Here is a 14,584-nt window from a genome sequence, read left to right as displayed (position 1 = left end):
GTGGGTCTAGACTGATTAACAGAAGGCCTACCTTTTGATTTACAATCTAGTTGTATGAGTGCATATGTGCTTTGCTGTGTTTCACCTCTTTACAATCTTTTTGGGTTTTTTCTCCTCAGGACCAATTTCAGTTCTGCTATCGTGCAGCCCTTGAGTACTTGGGATCATTCGACCATTATGCTAATTAGGATCTTTCCCCACGACGGCCTCGGCTGAGGACACAGAATGTTGTGCGAAGATGTCTTTGAAGCTCAGGAGCTGCATTTACCACAGTACCAACAAATTGTCTCATGATTCATCCGTTCTGCCACTTATATTTTAGTTTTCTGGAATTCCTTATCTTTTGTACTTGGTTCTACATGGTAGAATGGTTCTATACAAAAAGAAATGCCCACCACTGAAAGGATTACTTCTTCACTAGACAGGACAGTCGGTGCCTAGTAGAACCTTTCTGCACTGAGATAAACAGCGTTTTCTTACTGGATCTGCTGTACACAAGAGCAAGCAGTCTGTTGGACAATGTCCTAGGATGCTGTGTTTTCTTTCGGAGTCTCTCTTTCTCAGAGCACTAGGAAGTACTGTGAAGGATTTTTCCATTTTCAAGGTGTCATTTGTGTTGATTTCTCAAAGGATTTAATAACTACCCACGATGTTTTGCACCCGATGAGTGCGGTAATGATGCTAATAATTCGAGATTTTGTGTCCAACTTCATAAAGCCGGATTTATTTCTTTTGCTGTGAACGAAGGTAACTTTACAGGAAGAATTGAAGGCTGATGTGGTGAAAGTGAGTGACCATTTTATACGCTGTGTGAAAATGTGCTCGAATATTCTGAGTTTTTTCTTATTTTTCACTATGGAGTATGTTACACCCCAGGCCACTGGATACTTGACTGGCCTCTGAAGTGGAATTCATGACTTACTTAGTAATCTGTCACAAACCCGATAGAGTGCGTGTGTGTGAGTCCAACAGACGTGTTCTCAAAGAGCACCATATTGGGCAGCCCAGTAACAGACTCACGAGTAGTCTGTGGTAATCGACAACAGGACGAGGACGGTGCTGCCCAAAAGACTTGAAATCTTCTCCACACTCACCCTGTACATCTCTACCGCTCACTCTCACACCAGATGGGAGGACAGAATCATGAACGAGCACCCTGGAGCCACCTATGGTGTCACGGACGCAAAGCAGCCTAGGCTGACTTAGACATTTTGCACTTTGCAATGGTCACAGTTTATCAGAATGGGTGCGCATGTTAGTCTGTTTTATTTTTATCTGTCCATCTTCCATCATTTATCTATATCTCGGTATTACCTACATTTTTCATCATGATCTTATTTATAAACATTTGAAACATCCCATACAAGTGCAAAGTACCGTACTACTCTAGGCTTCCCACAATACTGGCATCACTAATTTCCTCTTTTATATCCAAGTGGAGACACTTTAAGTGTTCTCAGTAATAAACGTTTGAGAGCCGTCAATCTGCTCAGAGAAAAACATTCACAAGGGAAAAGAAAAACACAACACAGGAGAAATGATAATGTCCATACAAGTTTACCCGCTCTTGTTTTTCTATGAGCTTTAAACTGTTACATTTCAAGTCTTTTTGTTGTTGCTCTTCTTTTTTTCTGTATTGCGACGTAGCAAACTATTATATGATGGAGTAATTTATACCTACAATACCACATGTCATCAAGCTTCAATATTTCATGTTTGTCATAGCACAGAGGGGAACGTGACTGCAGATAAACGGTATGAGAAAGTTTGAGAAAAGTGTGGAATAAAGTGGTGAGTGTTTGTTGTTTCATATTATAATATTCATGTCCCATTTATACATAGACAACGGTACATTACAGTATTGAAGAGAAACTTATTCATTTACTTTACCTAAAGAATGCGTTTTTGTTAAGTAAATTGTGGGAACATGTTTTGTTTTTGTTTTTGTTTTCTGTCATGACTACATCAAAACTCTTGTGCCCCATCGTTGTACACTTAGTCAAGTCAGGTGGACTGAGGAGGTGGCTACGCTGACTGTTGGAGGCTTTAAGCAGCAGCAGTCCTTTTCCATACACAGTTTTGAAGCTGTCTTTGCTAGTGCGGGTTATTTTCTCGTTACCAATTTTTCCTCGAGAAAGAACATGATGCGGATTCAAAAGATCAAAATTTTGGGTAAATATTGCTGTGTATTTAAATAGTATTAGTTAAGTTTTGCAAGTGCCTTTTGAAGACAAACGGGTGGGTGCTTCATTTCAACTTTTGTTTCTAAAAGGCTTTGACTTCACTTGACTTTGCAGGTTCAGAAATAAAAAAGTAGCATCAAATAGAATGAGTTTACATCCCACTGGCCTAAATTTAGCACAACAGGAGGAAGTACATATTTCAAACGTATTACTGAAGCAGAAAGTCAGATACCAAACATCATAATCCTTTTTGACCCCCAAAACCCCAAAACAGGTCCCTGTGGCTACTGGTTCTGTCAAGCTAAACGGTAAAAGATGTTATTGTAATTAATGAAGGTTTAAATCCTTTTTTTATTCCCCATTGGTTTTGGGGAATGTCTTGCTCTTCTCCCACCAGTCCTGTCAAAGTAGACGTTGGTTCGGAGGTCCTGTCTTGATGATAACCTTCATAGTGTTGAAAAGGATGTAAACTCTGCAGAAATTACAGCTCATGTAAAAGTTATTACTGTAGACATTCTACGGCATGGTGATTGTAGCATGCTAGACTTTGTAATCCATTCTGACTCCCAGGACAGGTCTCTGTGACTTTGTTGGTTCTGGTTGCTTTGATTTTTCTAGAATGTAGTGCTTGTCATACTTATTTTTATCTTTGTACACAACTGCTCAAGTGGTAGAAAAGTACTTGACTACAGACCTAGGATTTTTAATGTCTGATCTGAGAACGGAACTTGTCATTTCAAGTTCAGAGAAAGTGTGCATTTAAAAAATCTTTTATTATTAAGTCAGGAAAGTTTGCTTTGATTTAGAAAATATACATTGTATACACACCTGTTCAATCATCGTTCCAAGAATCTCAAGGTTCTCTCCGTAATTTTAAGTCTAGGATTGAATTTCATACTGTGCCACTACTGGAGATGTGTCTAGTTGTGTGTGTGTTTTTCTAAGTTACATATAATCTTAAAACAGCTGTAGTCAGCAATTACTTTGAGGAAGCTCTTTTCAACAGTCATGATGTCTTGGACTATAGATGCTAACTCTGGGCACGTATTGCCACATTGTTCTGACAAGTGGCGTCCTGAAGTTATTTGTCCCTTTCATCGTCACAATTGTCCAGAACAATGGAACTTGAGCACTTCATGACTGCCAGTACCATGCTGCGTCTGTGTGGTTCTTCTGTCTTCTCAGTGTTCTGTACCAATGAAGATTTTCGCTTAATGTTAATTATCTATTTTCCAATTTTCTGGAGTATACAGTGAGAATGTCAGTCTTGTCTGTTCTTGTATAGCTTGCAAGTTCGAAGTACATGATCTTGCAGTTTTTCTTCATTTACCTTCAAAGATTTTGAAATTGTATACTAGGGACATAGCATGTCTAGATTTCTAGAATTGTACAATCTAAGTTTCATAAGAAAATAAGAAAAAGTGTATTTGGAATATTATCCTTGGATGTGGCATGTGGAGACAACCAACTGATTTTTTTACATGTTTATGGTGACTGTGGGGTTGGTGTCAAGCTCTGCTCTTGTGAGTTTGTTCATGTATATAGTTATAATGCATGGGTACCTTTTGTCTCACCAGTTATGAGTATATGTGAAAGGAGACAGGGAATAGATACACCGGATTAGATAAAGATCTCAGACTTTTGGCTGGGCACGAGCAGAAACCGGTACTTTTTTTTCTCATCATGAGGTAATTGATGTAAGGGGCAGTTTCTTTACAACTAATAATATTGAACGCTACAAGTGTGTAGTCTAGAAAACAAAGTAAACGGCCAGAAACCTGTGTTCTATTCACAGAACTTTAAGTTAACTTTGGAAAAATACAAGCACATTAGGAATATATTGTTGGTTTCTCTGATTGAAATGTTTTCAAAATCAGTGTTGTTTCTAGGCATTACTGGATGTGTATGAGTGCATCAATTTCTCTATGTGTGTGTGTGAGTGTTTGTGTGTGTGCATGTGTGTGTGTATGCTGTGTGTGTATGTGTGTGTGTGTGTGTGTGTGTGCACCAGGTGTCACTGTCATCATCACCTTCACCATTACAACAGGTCTTGTACCCTGGAGTTTTTGCCATGTGACTGTACAATGCAATGTTTTGGATGTTGTACTTCAAAATGTCAGTGTATATTTATCTTTGATTTGTTTCTGGGGTTTTTTCTACAATAATCATCTTTCACATTGACTTGCAAGGGTCAGTACAGGAGGCAGAGGAGCTGCTAGTGTGAGTGGTTTAATCCATCTTCCTACATCATGATGTATCAAAATTGTCAGTCTCTCTCTTCCTCTCTCTGGCTCTCTCATCATCTGTGTAGTTATGGTGTGTGTTGTATTCATTTCACACTGAAAAATTATGAACATTTTGCTCATGGTCCATATCTTTAATGGTTCCTGCCTGTAGTCAGCCTATTTGTCGTATATTTCCATTGCCCAGCGTCCCAGTATTTCACCTTTATTGATTCAGGAGACCAATGCATTAAGATTTGAGAGCATTAAAATCGTTCATAGACAAAAACTGATCAGATTTTTTTTTCTGATGACGTGTCTTTTTCCACTCCATTTGATCCAGTTACTCATCAGGTGTCATCTCTGGAAAGGGTCTTGTGTCAAAATGTTGGTAAAAAGATGTGGAGAAACGCCCAGTTTGTTTCTTGACCAGGAAGAATGGGGCAGGGTAGGGGATGTCTCTACAGCAAAAATATGTAACTTAGATGAAAAGAAGACAGTGCAGAGTCTGAATACAAATACAAGAAAGAGAAACTAGAAAAAAGTGAAGTCTAGAAAAAAAAACCAAGCTTGAACTTGTTGGCTCTGAGTCTAATGTATAATGTAAAAAGGAAATGTTAATGAACAACGCATGTCTCTGGGAAAAAGATAATTTTTCAAATATATTTATGTGTAAAATAAAGACGTGTGTGAATATGGCTAGTAGATAGCAATGCGTGTCTGGGCTACTTTATGCATGCCATTGTGAGCTCTGGTACACCCTGGTTGTGTCCCTTCCTGCCTTTTCTACGCTGTCATCTCCACTCATTCACTTAATTAACAGTGCAAGCAAGGATTGTTGTGTCTAATGGGTCACAGACCAATGAGGAGGGGATTTTCTTATCAGATTGCTGTCAGGGGATATTTTATCTAATGCAGTATTGCTCATTGGGTACAATGGAACAAATAAGCAGAATAGTGGAGCAGAGACGAATTGTGGTGAAGGCGAGATGAGAAATAAAGGAAGGCACAGAATGAGAATGTGGGGGACATCTTCTGCTGTTGGAGAGCTGCTTATTGGTTGTACCTGGGAAAGGTACTTAGATCACAATGACAATGTGAAAGTTTTAAAAAGATTAACTTTGGCGATCACATCATGAAATGACATATTAGAACATCGTCAATATTCAGCTTGGAACACAAACCACTCTACAATTTACTGTGCTAAGGAACAAAGTTCTTGAAGTCTTTTAGCTGCTGGCCATTAATTTGTTTTATATCTTTTTCTGTTGGTTCTGATTCAAACTTGGATTAAAGCTTTTAGTTTTGTAAAGCCCAAAAAGTATGGGTCAAAAGTACTGATTTATTCCTGTAGTGTTTTTTGGTATTTTGAAGTTCTGTTGTCCGCAATTCGCCTTTACAGATGTAAGGCATTCGGATCCAAGAATAAGTTTAAGATTTCTTTTAATTGTATTTATCCCAAAGGTTATGGGTCAAGTTTTAGCACTTTTTTTTGTGTTGGTGTAGAGTTTTGGGGGTTTCCAAGACAAGTCACTCATCCCCATTTCATCTACAAAAATAAATCAAACTGATTTTTTCAAAAGATGTAAATATATATTATAATATTACCATTCATTATCTCTATGCTCATTTCACTTTTTGTGCTTGCTGTTTCATTGATTTGTGTTCATTTTTTCATCTTAGGCTTCTGCTTGTCGAGTTAAAAATCAAGATGGTATTGGCAAGTAGAATGCAGTTGTTGTAACAGCAAAGAAGCAAAACTTTTTTTTTTCTGTTAAATTTACACTAAATTCATTCTTCTCCCTCCCCACGCCGCCCCCGTCCCCTTTCCCACCCCACCCTTTCTTTCTTTGTTATCATTTACGTCACATTTGATGATTATTTTGGTCATATTTACTGTATACACCATCGTTCTCGAAACACCACCGTGTCTGTCATCGGGCAGGAGAAGTTTTTGAGTTTGTACTGACAGTTTGAAGAAGAGTGTGAGGGTGCGTGCTGCGCATGTTTGTGTGTGCGTGTTTGTGTATTTGTCTGTGTGTCTGGTGGAGCTGACCTATTTGCTACGCAGGAGATGCGCATGCAGGTCTTGAATTGTGCGTAGTGTAAGTGTCAAACTCTCTTCTGATTGGAAGACTCATTTCAGTAATAAACATATTTCATGATAAAAAGAAAAAATCTCTTCTTGTTGTTTATATTGTTTGTACCGGTAGTGCTCATAGTGGTAGGTTGGTGGGTGCTCTGGTGTGGTTTGCTCCTTCTTTCCTATGTTGTCCTCGTCCTTTTCCTCGTTCTCTTCTTCTTCTTCTTCTTTTTCTTCTCTGTCTTCTTCTTTGTCTTCTTCTTTTTCTTCTTTTTCTTCTTCTTCTTCTTCTTCTTCTTCTTCTTCTTCTTCTTCTTCTTCTTCTTCTTCTTCTTCTTCTTCTTCTTCTTCTTCTTCTTCTTCTTCTTCTTCTTCTTCTTCTTCTTCTTCTTCTTCTTTTTCTTCTTCTTCTTCTTCTTCTTCTTCTTCTTCTTCTTCTTCTTCTTCTTCTTCTTCTTCTTCTTCTTCTTCTTCTTCACCTCCTCCTCCTTCCTCCTCCTCCTCCTCCTCCTCCTCCTTATTATTATTATTATTGTTATTATTATTCTCCTCCTCTTCTTCCTCCTCCTCCTCCTCCTTCTCCTCCTCCTCCTCCTTCTCCTTCTCCTCCTTCTCCTTCTCCTTCTCCTCCTCCTCCTCCTCCTCCTCCTCCTCCTCCTCCTCCTCATTCTCCTTCTCCTTCTCCTTCTTCTTCTTCTTCTTCTTCTTCTTCTTCTTCTTTTTTTTTTTTTTTTCTTCTTCCTCAAGTGCCGGGTCCCAAAACAGAAACCGTCAGTCATGATTGGCCATTCAGGTGCTCTGTGATCTATCAACATCACATAATATACTGGTCATTCCCCGTGACCCGTCTGTTCTAGTTCTCGAAGTGATATTTCGACGGTTCAGCTCAAGAAACCCGTACGCCACATTGTTTTTTTCTGAAAATCGACCTTATTTTTTCTTTCCCCTGGTCGCACATCTTTCCCCGTCACATATCTTTTTGGTGTGAGGATGGGGCGGTAAATAGTTTACTCATGTACAGTCCGAACCTCACCTCGAAAAGATGTAACGGAGAAAGATCACAGTATAAGAATAATATATCGTGTCCCTTCGAAATCGAAGTGTGACTGCCTGATTATGGCAAAGGGCGCTACGAAGTCGAAAAAACGATAGTATATGTAAAAATCAGTTGCACTCCAGTTTTAAGAACCAGCAGTCACCAACCCCTAAGACTAAGACCTATGATTTAGAGAACTTGAACAGATGGGGGGCGAACCGTTGGTTTTTTAGTTTAGTTTAGTTGTAGTCGAGGTATTACGGCGCTCGCAACTGCATAAGGTCGCATGAGCGCCAGAATATTAGAGGTACCGTATTACAAGAGAGTAACAAACATAAAAAAGGAAAGATAAGGACGGTAGGTGTTTGATAGGAAAGAAGAAGAAACCACACCGATGATTTATTAAATTCTTGCTGTGTCTCTTCTTTGCCTTTATGTGCCTATAATAAGTTCTTCTTGAGAGGGACTTCAACTTTTTTGGTATGCGAGCTGGCAATGTGTTCTAACCATGATGTTCTTCACTGGGACGACAATGAAAACAAAGAATGAGAAGCCAAACTAAGAGCGAGCTCATTAGTAGAAGGTGATACATCCGACACTGTGGGGAATACAGCCCCAGACACAGTGTCACACAAACACACACACACACACACACACACGCGCGCACTCGCGCGCGCACACACGCACACGCACAAACACACACATATACATACACACATACATATACACACACACGCACACTCACACACAAACACACGCGCGTGCACGTGCGTGCACAGTCTCTGATTGAACTGACCATCTATTTGCATTTATAGCTGTATTACGCACTTCTCGGCACAATTTGACGATTTAGGAGGCGGGTTACTTCGCCTGTCAGGGACAACGCGGGCTGAGAGGGATACAACATCCCAGCAGACAGACGCAGATACTCGATAAAAAATAACCCACAAACGTAGGAATCGAACCCATATCAGGTTGAAGAACCGTCAGTGGACTACCCCTGAGGTCGATCGAGGATACGCAAAGAAGAAGACTACGAGTTATTTAGAAAACTTGAGTAGGTGGTTGGCGGGTGCTCTGGTGTGGTTTGCTTCTTCTTTCCTGTCAAACATCTATCGTCTTTATCTCCCCCTTCCTCCTTTTTTGTGTTTGTTACTCTCTTGTAACACCTGTTACAATAGACAACAAACTCAACTGGCGTGTCCACACTTCTCTCCTGCATAAAAAAAGTGAACAAAAGACTATTTTTTCTTAGAAAGCTAAAGTATTTTAAAGTTGATAAAACATTGATGTCCATGTTCTACCATTCAACCATAGAAAGTATTATCAAGTTTTGTATAACAGCATGGGCCGGGAACACAAGACAACAAGATAAAGAAAAATTAAATCGACTAATACGGAAAGCATGTAAAATTTCAACATCTTCATTCCCGTACTTGGATGAATTGTACATAACAGCTTGCATTAAGAAAATGAATTCCATCTTTTTAGACAACAAACATCCCTTGTTCCCTCAAATAAAAACATCAGTCAGAAGTAAAAGACCCATGCTTCTGATCTGTAGCAAAGAAAGATGCAGAAGGTCATTTTTACCATCATCTATCAAAATGCTTCCATCTTAACCATCTTGTTTAGTGTACTTACGACCTTAGAGCATGTATCAAAATAACATTGAGTGTGTATCTAGCTTACGATTATTATCGTTTATATTGCTGCTCATTTATATTATGTATGTGATTGTAAGCTTACACTTGTGTGTGCAAGTGCGTGCACGTGTGTGTGTGTTTGTGTGTGTGTGTGTGTATGTGTGTGTGTGTGTGTGTATATGTGTGTGTGCATGTGTGTGCGTGTGTGTGCGTGTACTCGTGGTGGAACACCAAACCAATGTGCCAGGATCTGGACAATAAAGATGTATCTTATCTTATCTTATTTTATCTTATCTTAATCTTCGGCACGTATATGACCTTACTGTGTTGCAAGTGCCTTAAAACTCTTGCTAAAACAAGAGAGCTAGAACAGACGGGTGACGAAAAAAGATGAGGACAATTATAAAAATTATTAGGTTTATTTTTTAGAAAATGATGTGATTGACGAATGAAGAACGCCAATGAGTGGAGGATCTCGTAGTACAGGGGTTACGGTGTTAGTCTCTCATTCAATAGGTCTCGGGTTCGAATCTGGACATCGACGGAAAATGTTCTTCTCTAGAATGTTCTCCTTTCACCTCTTTTCCTGCTATCTAACAATGTTCTGTCGTCTGCTTTCGTCTCCACTTTCTGCCCCCACCCCTCACCTCCTTTGTCCCCTCCGCTGAGATCCTGATTTTTTTTTCTGCAGCCTTTCTACTGCTACTCCTTGCCTCCTTCTTACTGCTGTCTTTCAGCTTCACCCCTGATCTTATGGTAGATAAGATCTATGCCTATGCCTAGTGTGCAAGTTGCGCATGTGAAATATCCCTTGGTGGTCCAAAAATCAATAAGAGTAGGTTTAGGCCGCTATCCGGGCAAAAAGCAAAATTTCCTACCAACTGAAAATGTTTCATGTGTTCCGCGCGCTCATGTGACCTTATGCAGTTGGGAGCAACGTAAAGAATAATTACCCCAAAAAAAATTTCTTTTAGATCCGGCACTAGCTATTAATTTCGAGCTACTGTGCAACAAACACACACACACACACACACACACACACACACACACACACACACACACACACACACACACACACACACACACACACACACACACACACACACACAAACACTGCAACACCTGAAATCGCCTGATGTTGTAAGGGGAGTAATTCAGTCAATATATTATCTTAGGGGCACGCATAGAGTTATCTCCTTTCATACTAGCTAGAGTCCGTACGAGGTCACGTGACACGGAAACGTTTGAGTTTGTAGGCGGCCATTTTTCAGTGGGCGAAAACTTTTGTTTACATGTGAGTGGGCGTGTCTCTGCTCTTACGTGTTTTATTTGATTCTAACGTTATGTTTTAATCCAAAGCGATTCTCTTAAAAGTGCAAGCATATGAAACCTCTAGATCTAGTCCCTTTCTGGATTAACGTCTTATTGGGTCCAATCGAGTATACGTTATACACAGCCGCTTGGAGCTGTGACTAGAAAGCACAGTTGAGTATGAATTATCACATGTACGCAGATAATAAACAGTTGTATAAATCTGTTCCACCACTAGATCTAGATGTTAAAACCTCCCCTGCCACCATGGGTATGTGCATTGATGATGTCAAGAACTGGATGATTGATAATACGCTCCAGCTTAATGAAAATAATACTGAAACTCGTTTATGTAACCCAAAGAAAAGCCAAATCCCCATAGATCTAGACGTCGAGATCTAGATGTAGATATCTAGATCTCTAGATCTAGATCATGTTTGTACGATGTGTAAGCGTATGCGTGTGATGTGTGCGTGTGAGTGTGTGTGTGTGTGTGTGTGTGTGTGTGTGTGTGTGTGTGTGTGTGTGTGTGTGTGTGTGTGTGTGTGTGTGTGTGTGTGTGAATATTGCTCATACATGCATTTATGTAAAGCACATAGATCTGCATTATTATTATATTGTTATTATTATTATTGTTGTTGTTGTTGTTATTATTATTGTTATTATTATTATTGTTATTATTATTATTATTATTATTATTATTATTATTATTATTGTTATTATTATTGTTATTATTATTATTATTGTTGTTGTTGTTGTTGTTATTATTGTAATGATCTGCATTATTATTAGTAGTATTATTGTTGTTATTATTATTGTTGTTGTTGTTATTATTATTGTTGTTATTATTATTGTTATTATTATTATTATTATTATTGCAGCCTTAGAGACTTTCTTTACAATAAAACGAGACCAGAAAGGATGGTGCAACACTGCTGCATTTATTAGTGTACTAACAGAGCCTCCAAAGGAGCCCCTCTTTCATTTCATTGGTAAGAATAAGATTGATAAGAATTTTGACAGATTAGATCTAGATCTAGACCCAGATCTCTGTTTTGAAGAAAATATTCGAAGAGATTAAGAGTCTGGTCTGATCAGTGCCTACCTTTCAGTTAATTGATATTAGATGTAACCACCGCAATTTTGCCTCGTCTTTGTGTTTAATTACTTTCTTAAACATCACAAAATCCAAGCTAGATCTACTAATCCGAGGTACTCATTTCACTCACTTAACTCACTGACTTAAGATATATTATAGATCTATATATATTATATTTATATTATATATATATATTTATATATATATATAACATAGTAATATAACAGCATCATCAATCATAATTATTTTTATGGGAAAATGATGGATGGGAGTAGCCAAAGATAGGCTTGTGTCTAAAATGTATGAAGTAGTGTATAGGATAGATATCTAAGTTTATTGGTGAAGGCTAAAACAGCACCTGGACATGGATGGCTGGTGCCTCTATAAATAAATCATTGATGGTCAAGTTTATTGGTGACAAAGGAAACCATAGCCAGAGTGCGTTTGGTGCTGAGCTTGCTATAGACATGCACATCATAATATCACTTATCACTACACTGTGTAGACAAACAATTGTCCAGGCTACAAATACAAAACAACTTTAAGTTCCCTTTTTTATCTTTAGTGAGTCCAGGAGGAGAGAAAAGGTGGGGTGAATGGGAGGTTCCCATGATATCACCTGTTAATTCATACTTCTTTTTATAAGTTCGATAGGCCCTATAGATCTACGCTTTGATTCAGTCAATAAGAAATAAACCACTTCGTAGATATAGCGCTGATGAAGAAATAAAGGTTTTTTGGGGGGTTCCATTTTTAAGCCTATATCTCTATCTCTATCTATTTAATAATACATTTATTTGTAGATCTAGTAGTAAAAAGAACGCTGTATTATTGCTATTTAGTAACCTAGATAGTACGCCACGGCGCCCACGTAAAAAAAAAAGTTAACAAGGACCAAGCCGATCGCCTATCGCGTATGAGGGAGAGAAAACATGCCTGGCCCATTGCTTTAGCTTGAATTCCTTCACACAACTCGCCCATCGAAACATGGCGGACGCTGCTGTCAAATGTGGCCATCGCGCAGCAAAGCGAGAGAGGGGCGTACGGTATCTAGTGACTATAGTGTACATCTATGGGGGCACGCTATGACTACGACCCTTTTGTCAAAATCGACATTTATCTTTATTTAATCTTTTGATTTCTTTTCTTTTCTTTATTTTTGTTTTTTGTTTTTGTTGTTTGATTTTCGTGAGGGTTTTTTTTGTGTGTTAGTCATTTGTTTGTTTTGTGTGTGTGTGTGTGGAAAGGGGGAGGGGGGGTATTGGTGTTTTATGCTCCTATCGACACAATGTTATTATTATTAAGATGATTTAGAAGGCAGGCTTCGACTGTGCTTGTCAGGGTCAACCCGTACTGAGATGGATACATCGTCCAATCAGGAAAAGAGAGATACTCAATAAAAATTCATTCGACGTAGGAGTCGAAACCTGGGTTGCTTGTTGTTGGTGGGTTGTTTTTTTTCTTTTTGTTTGTTTGGTTGGTTGGTTGGGGTTTTTTTGTTTTTGTTTTTGTTTTGATTTTGCAGCCGCTGCAAAGTGCCTATCGCTGCACTACAGATGCCAATGAAATGGACACAACTGAACCTTTTTGTTACACTCTTGTCATTTTAATTTTACAAGAACAACAAGTACTGAACTTGACATTATTCTTGTTACAGATTGTAATAATCATTAATGTACGATAGGAAATATACAATGGAGATTTGAAAATATTCCAAGCATACTAGTGTATTCGAAATAATGCTCCATCATCAGCATCAGCCTCAGCATCAGCATCAGCAGCAGCAGCAGCAGCAGCAGTAAAAGCATCATTACATCCAACCCTTCCTTCCCTCCACTCCTAACAGCAACACCAACGACAACTGTGATGATGACACCTCGGTGCAAAGGAAAATACAAAACACATCTCTGTGTGCACCATTACCCCATCCCCCCTCCCCCCAATCCCCCCACCCTAACTCCCAAACCTTTACATCAACGCGGCGTTAGAAATCTAGTGAGTAGACGAGGAGCGGACTCGTAATCGTAAGACTGCGGGTTTGGGAGTTCGAGCCTCAGCCCCAGCGTTGTGTCCTTGGAAAAGATACTTCACACAAATGCTCCTCACTTCACACAGGTAGGAATGGGTACTCAGCCATAGACAGCAAAAGATCTTGCCAGTATGTTAGTGTTTTAGCGCCTATAAAATGACAGTTAACCCTGTTTGCTTTCCAGAACGTTGAGATTTTTTCAGAACACTGTCAGGTCTGCTTGGGTAGTATAGATTGTAAAGCGCATAGAGCATTCAGTTGAGCGGGAATTTGCGTTATACAAATGCTATCTGGTATCATTATTATTACTATTAGTTCACCAACAGTTAATAATGTCTCCCCATCCGTCCCCCAGGACACAAATGCGTGCCTGGCCACGTTACATTCCCCAAAGTGTTCTGGTTCTAGATCTTTGTCTTGTTTTTAGTCTCTCTTAAAGTGAAAAATGGTGAAATGGTATGTTTAACGCCCCTATCAACACTATTAGATTATTTATTATTGAGAGGCGGGACCTGCGAGTTTAACGTCCATCTTCAAATTTAAAGGACCGAGCCAAATGGGAAATTCGTGTAAAGTGCGTTTCCCAAGGACAAAACGTAGGACCGAGCCGAGGCTCGAACCTAACTTTCCAAAAGCCTTTTGGTACAAAAGCTATAGATCTAGGCTACTGCAGGCTATTTTCATAAACGTTTTACTGCAAATCAGACAACCGAGCTACGAATCCCAATACGGCACTGAAAAGTAAAGAGGGGGCAGAAGTCAATGGGCGGGTATGTGTAAAAGAAAGAAAGAAAGATAGGAAAGAAAACTGGGCGGGCAGCAGGTTCTTCTCTTCAAGCGATTTGTTGTCTACGGGAAGTAACTCAATATGTTGTTCCTCTTTGTCAGTTCTCGAGCTTACTTCCCTTGACAATGATTTCATGTTGACTCGTGTGTGGAGGAATACTCGTACTTGCAGCTGACATTGTGGGGGGG

General features: G+C 39.2%; 1 protein-coding gene across 1 annotated transcript in view; it reads left to right on the top strand.

Moving 5' to 3' along the window:
* The window catches only part of LOC101860678 (tyrosine-protein phosphatase Lar), a gene marked incomplete at its 5' end in the record, with an annotated part of 52,921 nt that extends 46,338 nt beyond the window's left edge, over positions 1 to 6,583 (top strand). The window contains 1 exon segment of the mRNA XM_013086577.1: positions 120 to 6,583. Coding sequence (XP_012942031.1) covers positions 120 to 188 — 69 coding nt within the window.
* Between the last annotated feature and the right edge of the window lie 8,001 nt (positions 6,584 to 14,584).

Source organism: Aplysia californica, unplaced genomic scaffold (assembly GCF_000002075.1).
Source record: "Aplysia californica isolate F4 #8 unplaced genomic scaffold, AplCal3.0 scaffold00482, whole genome shotgun sequence".
NCBI classification, from domain to species: Eukaryota; Metazoa; Mollusca; class Gastropoda; order Aplysiida; family Aplysiidae; genus Aplysia; species Aplysia californica.
Note: the sequence above shows the minus strand (reverse complement) of the source record. Positions and strands in the feature narration are given on the sequence as shown.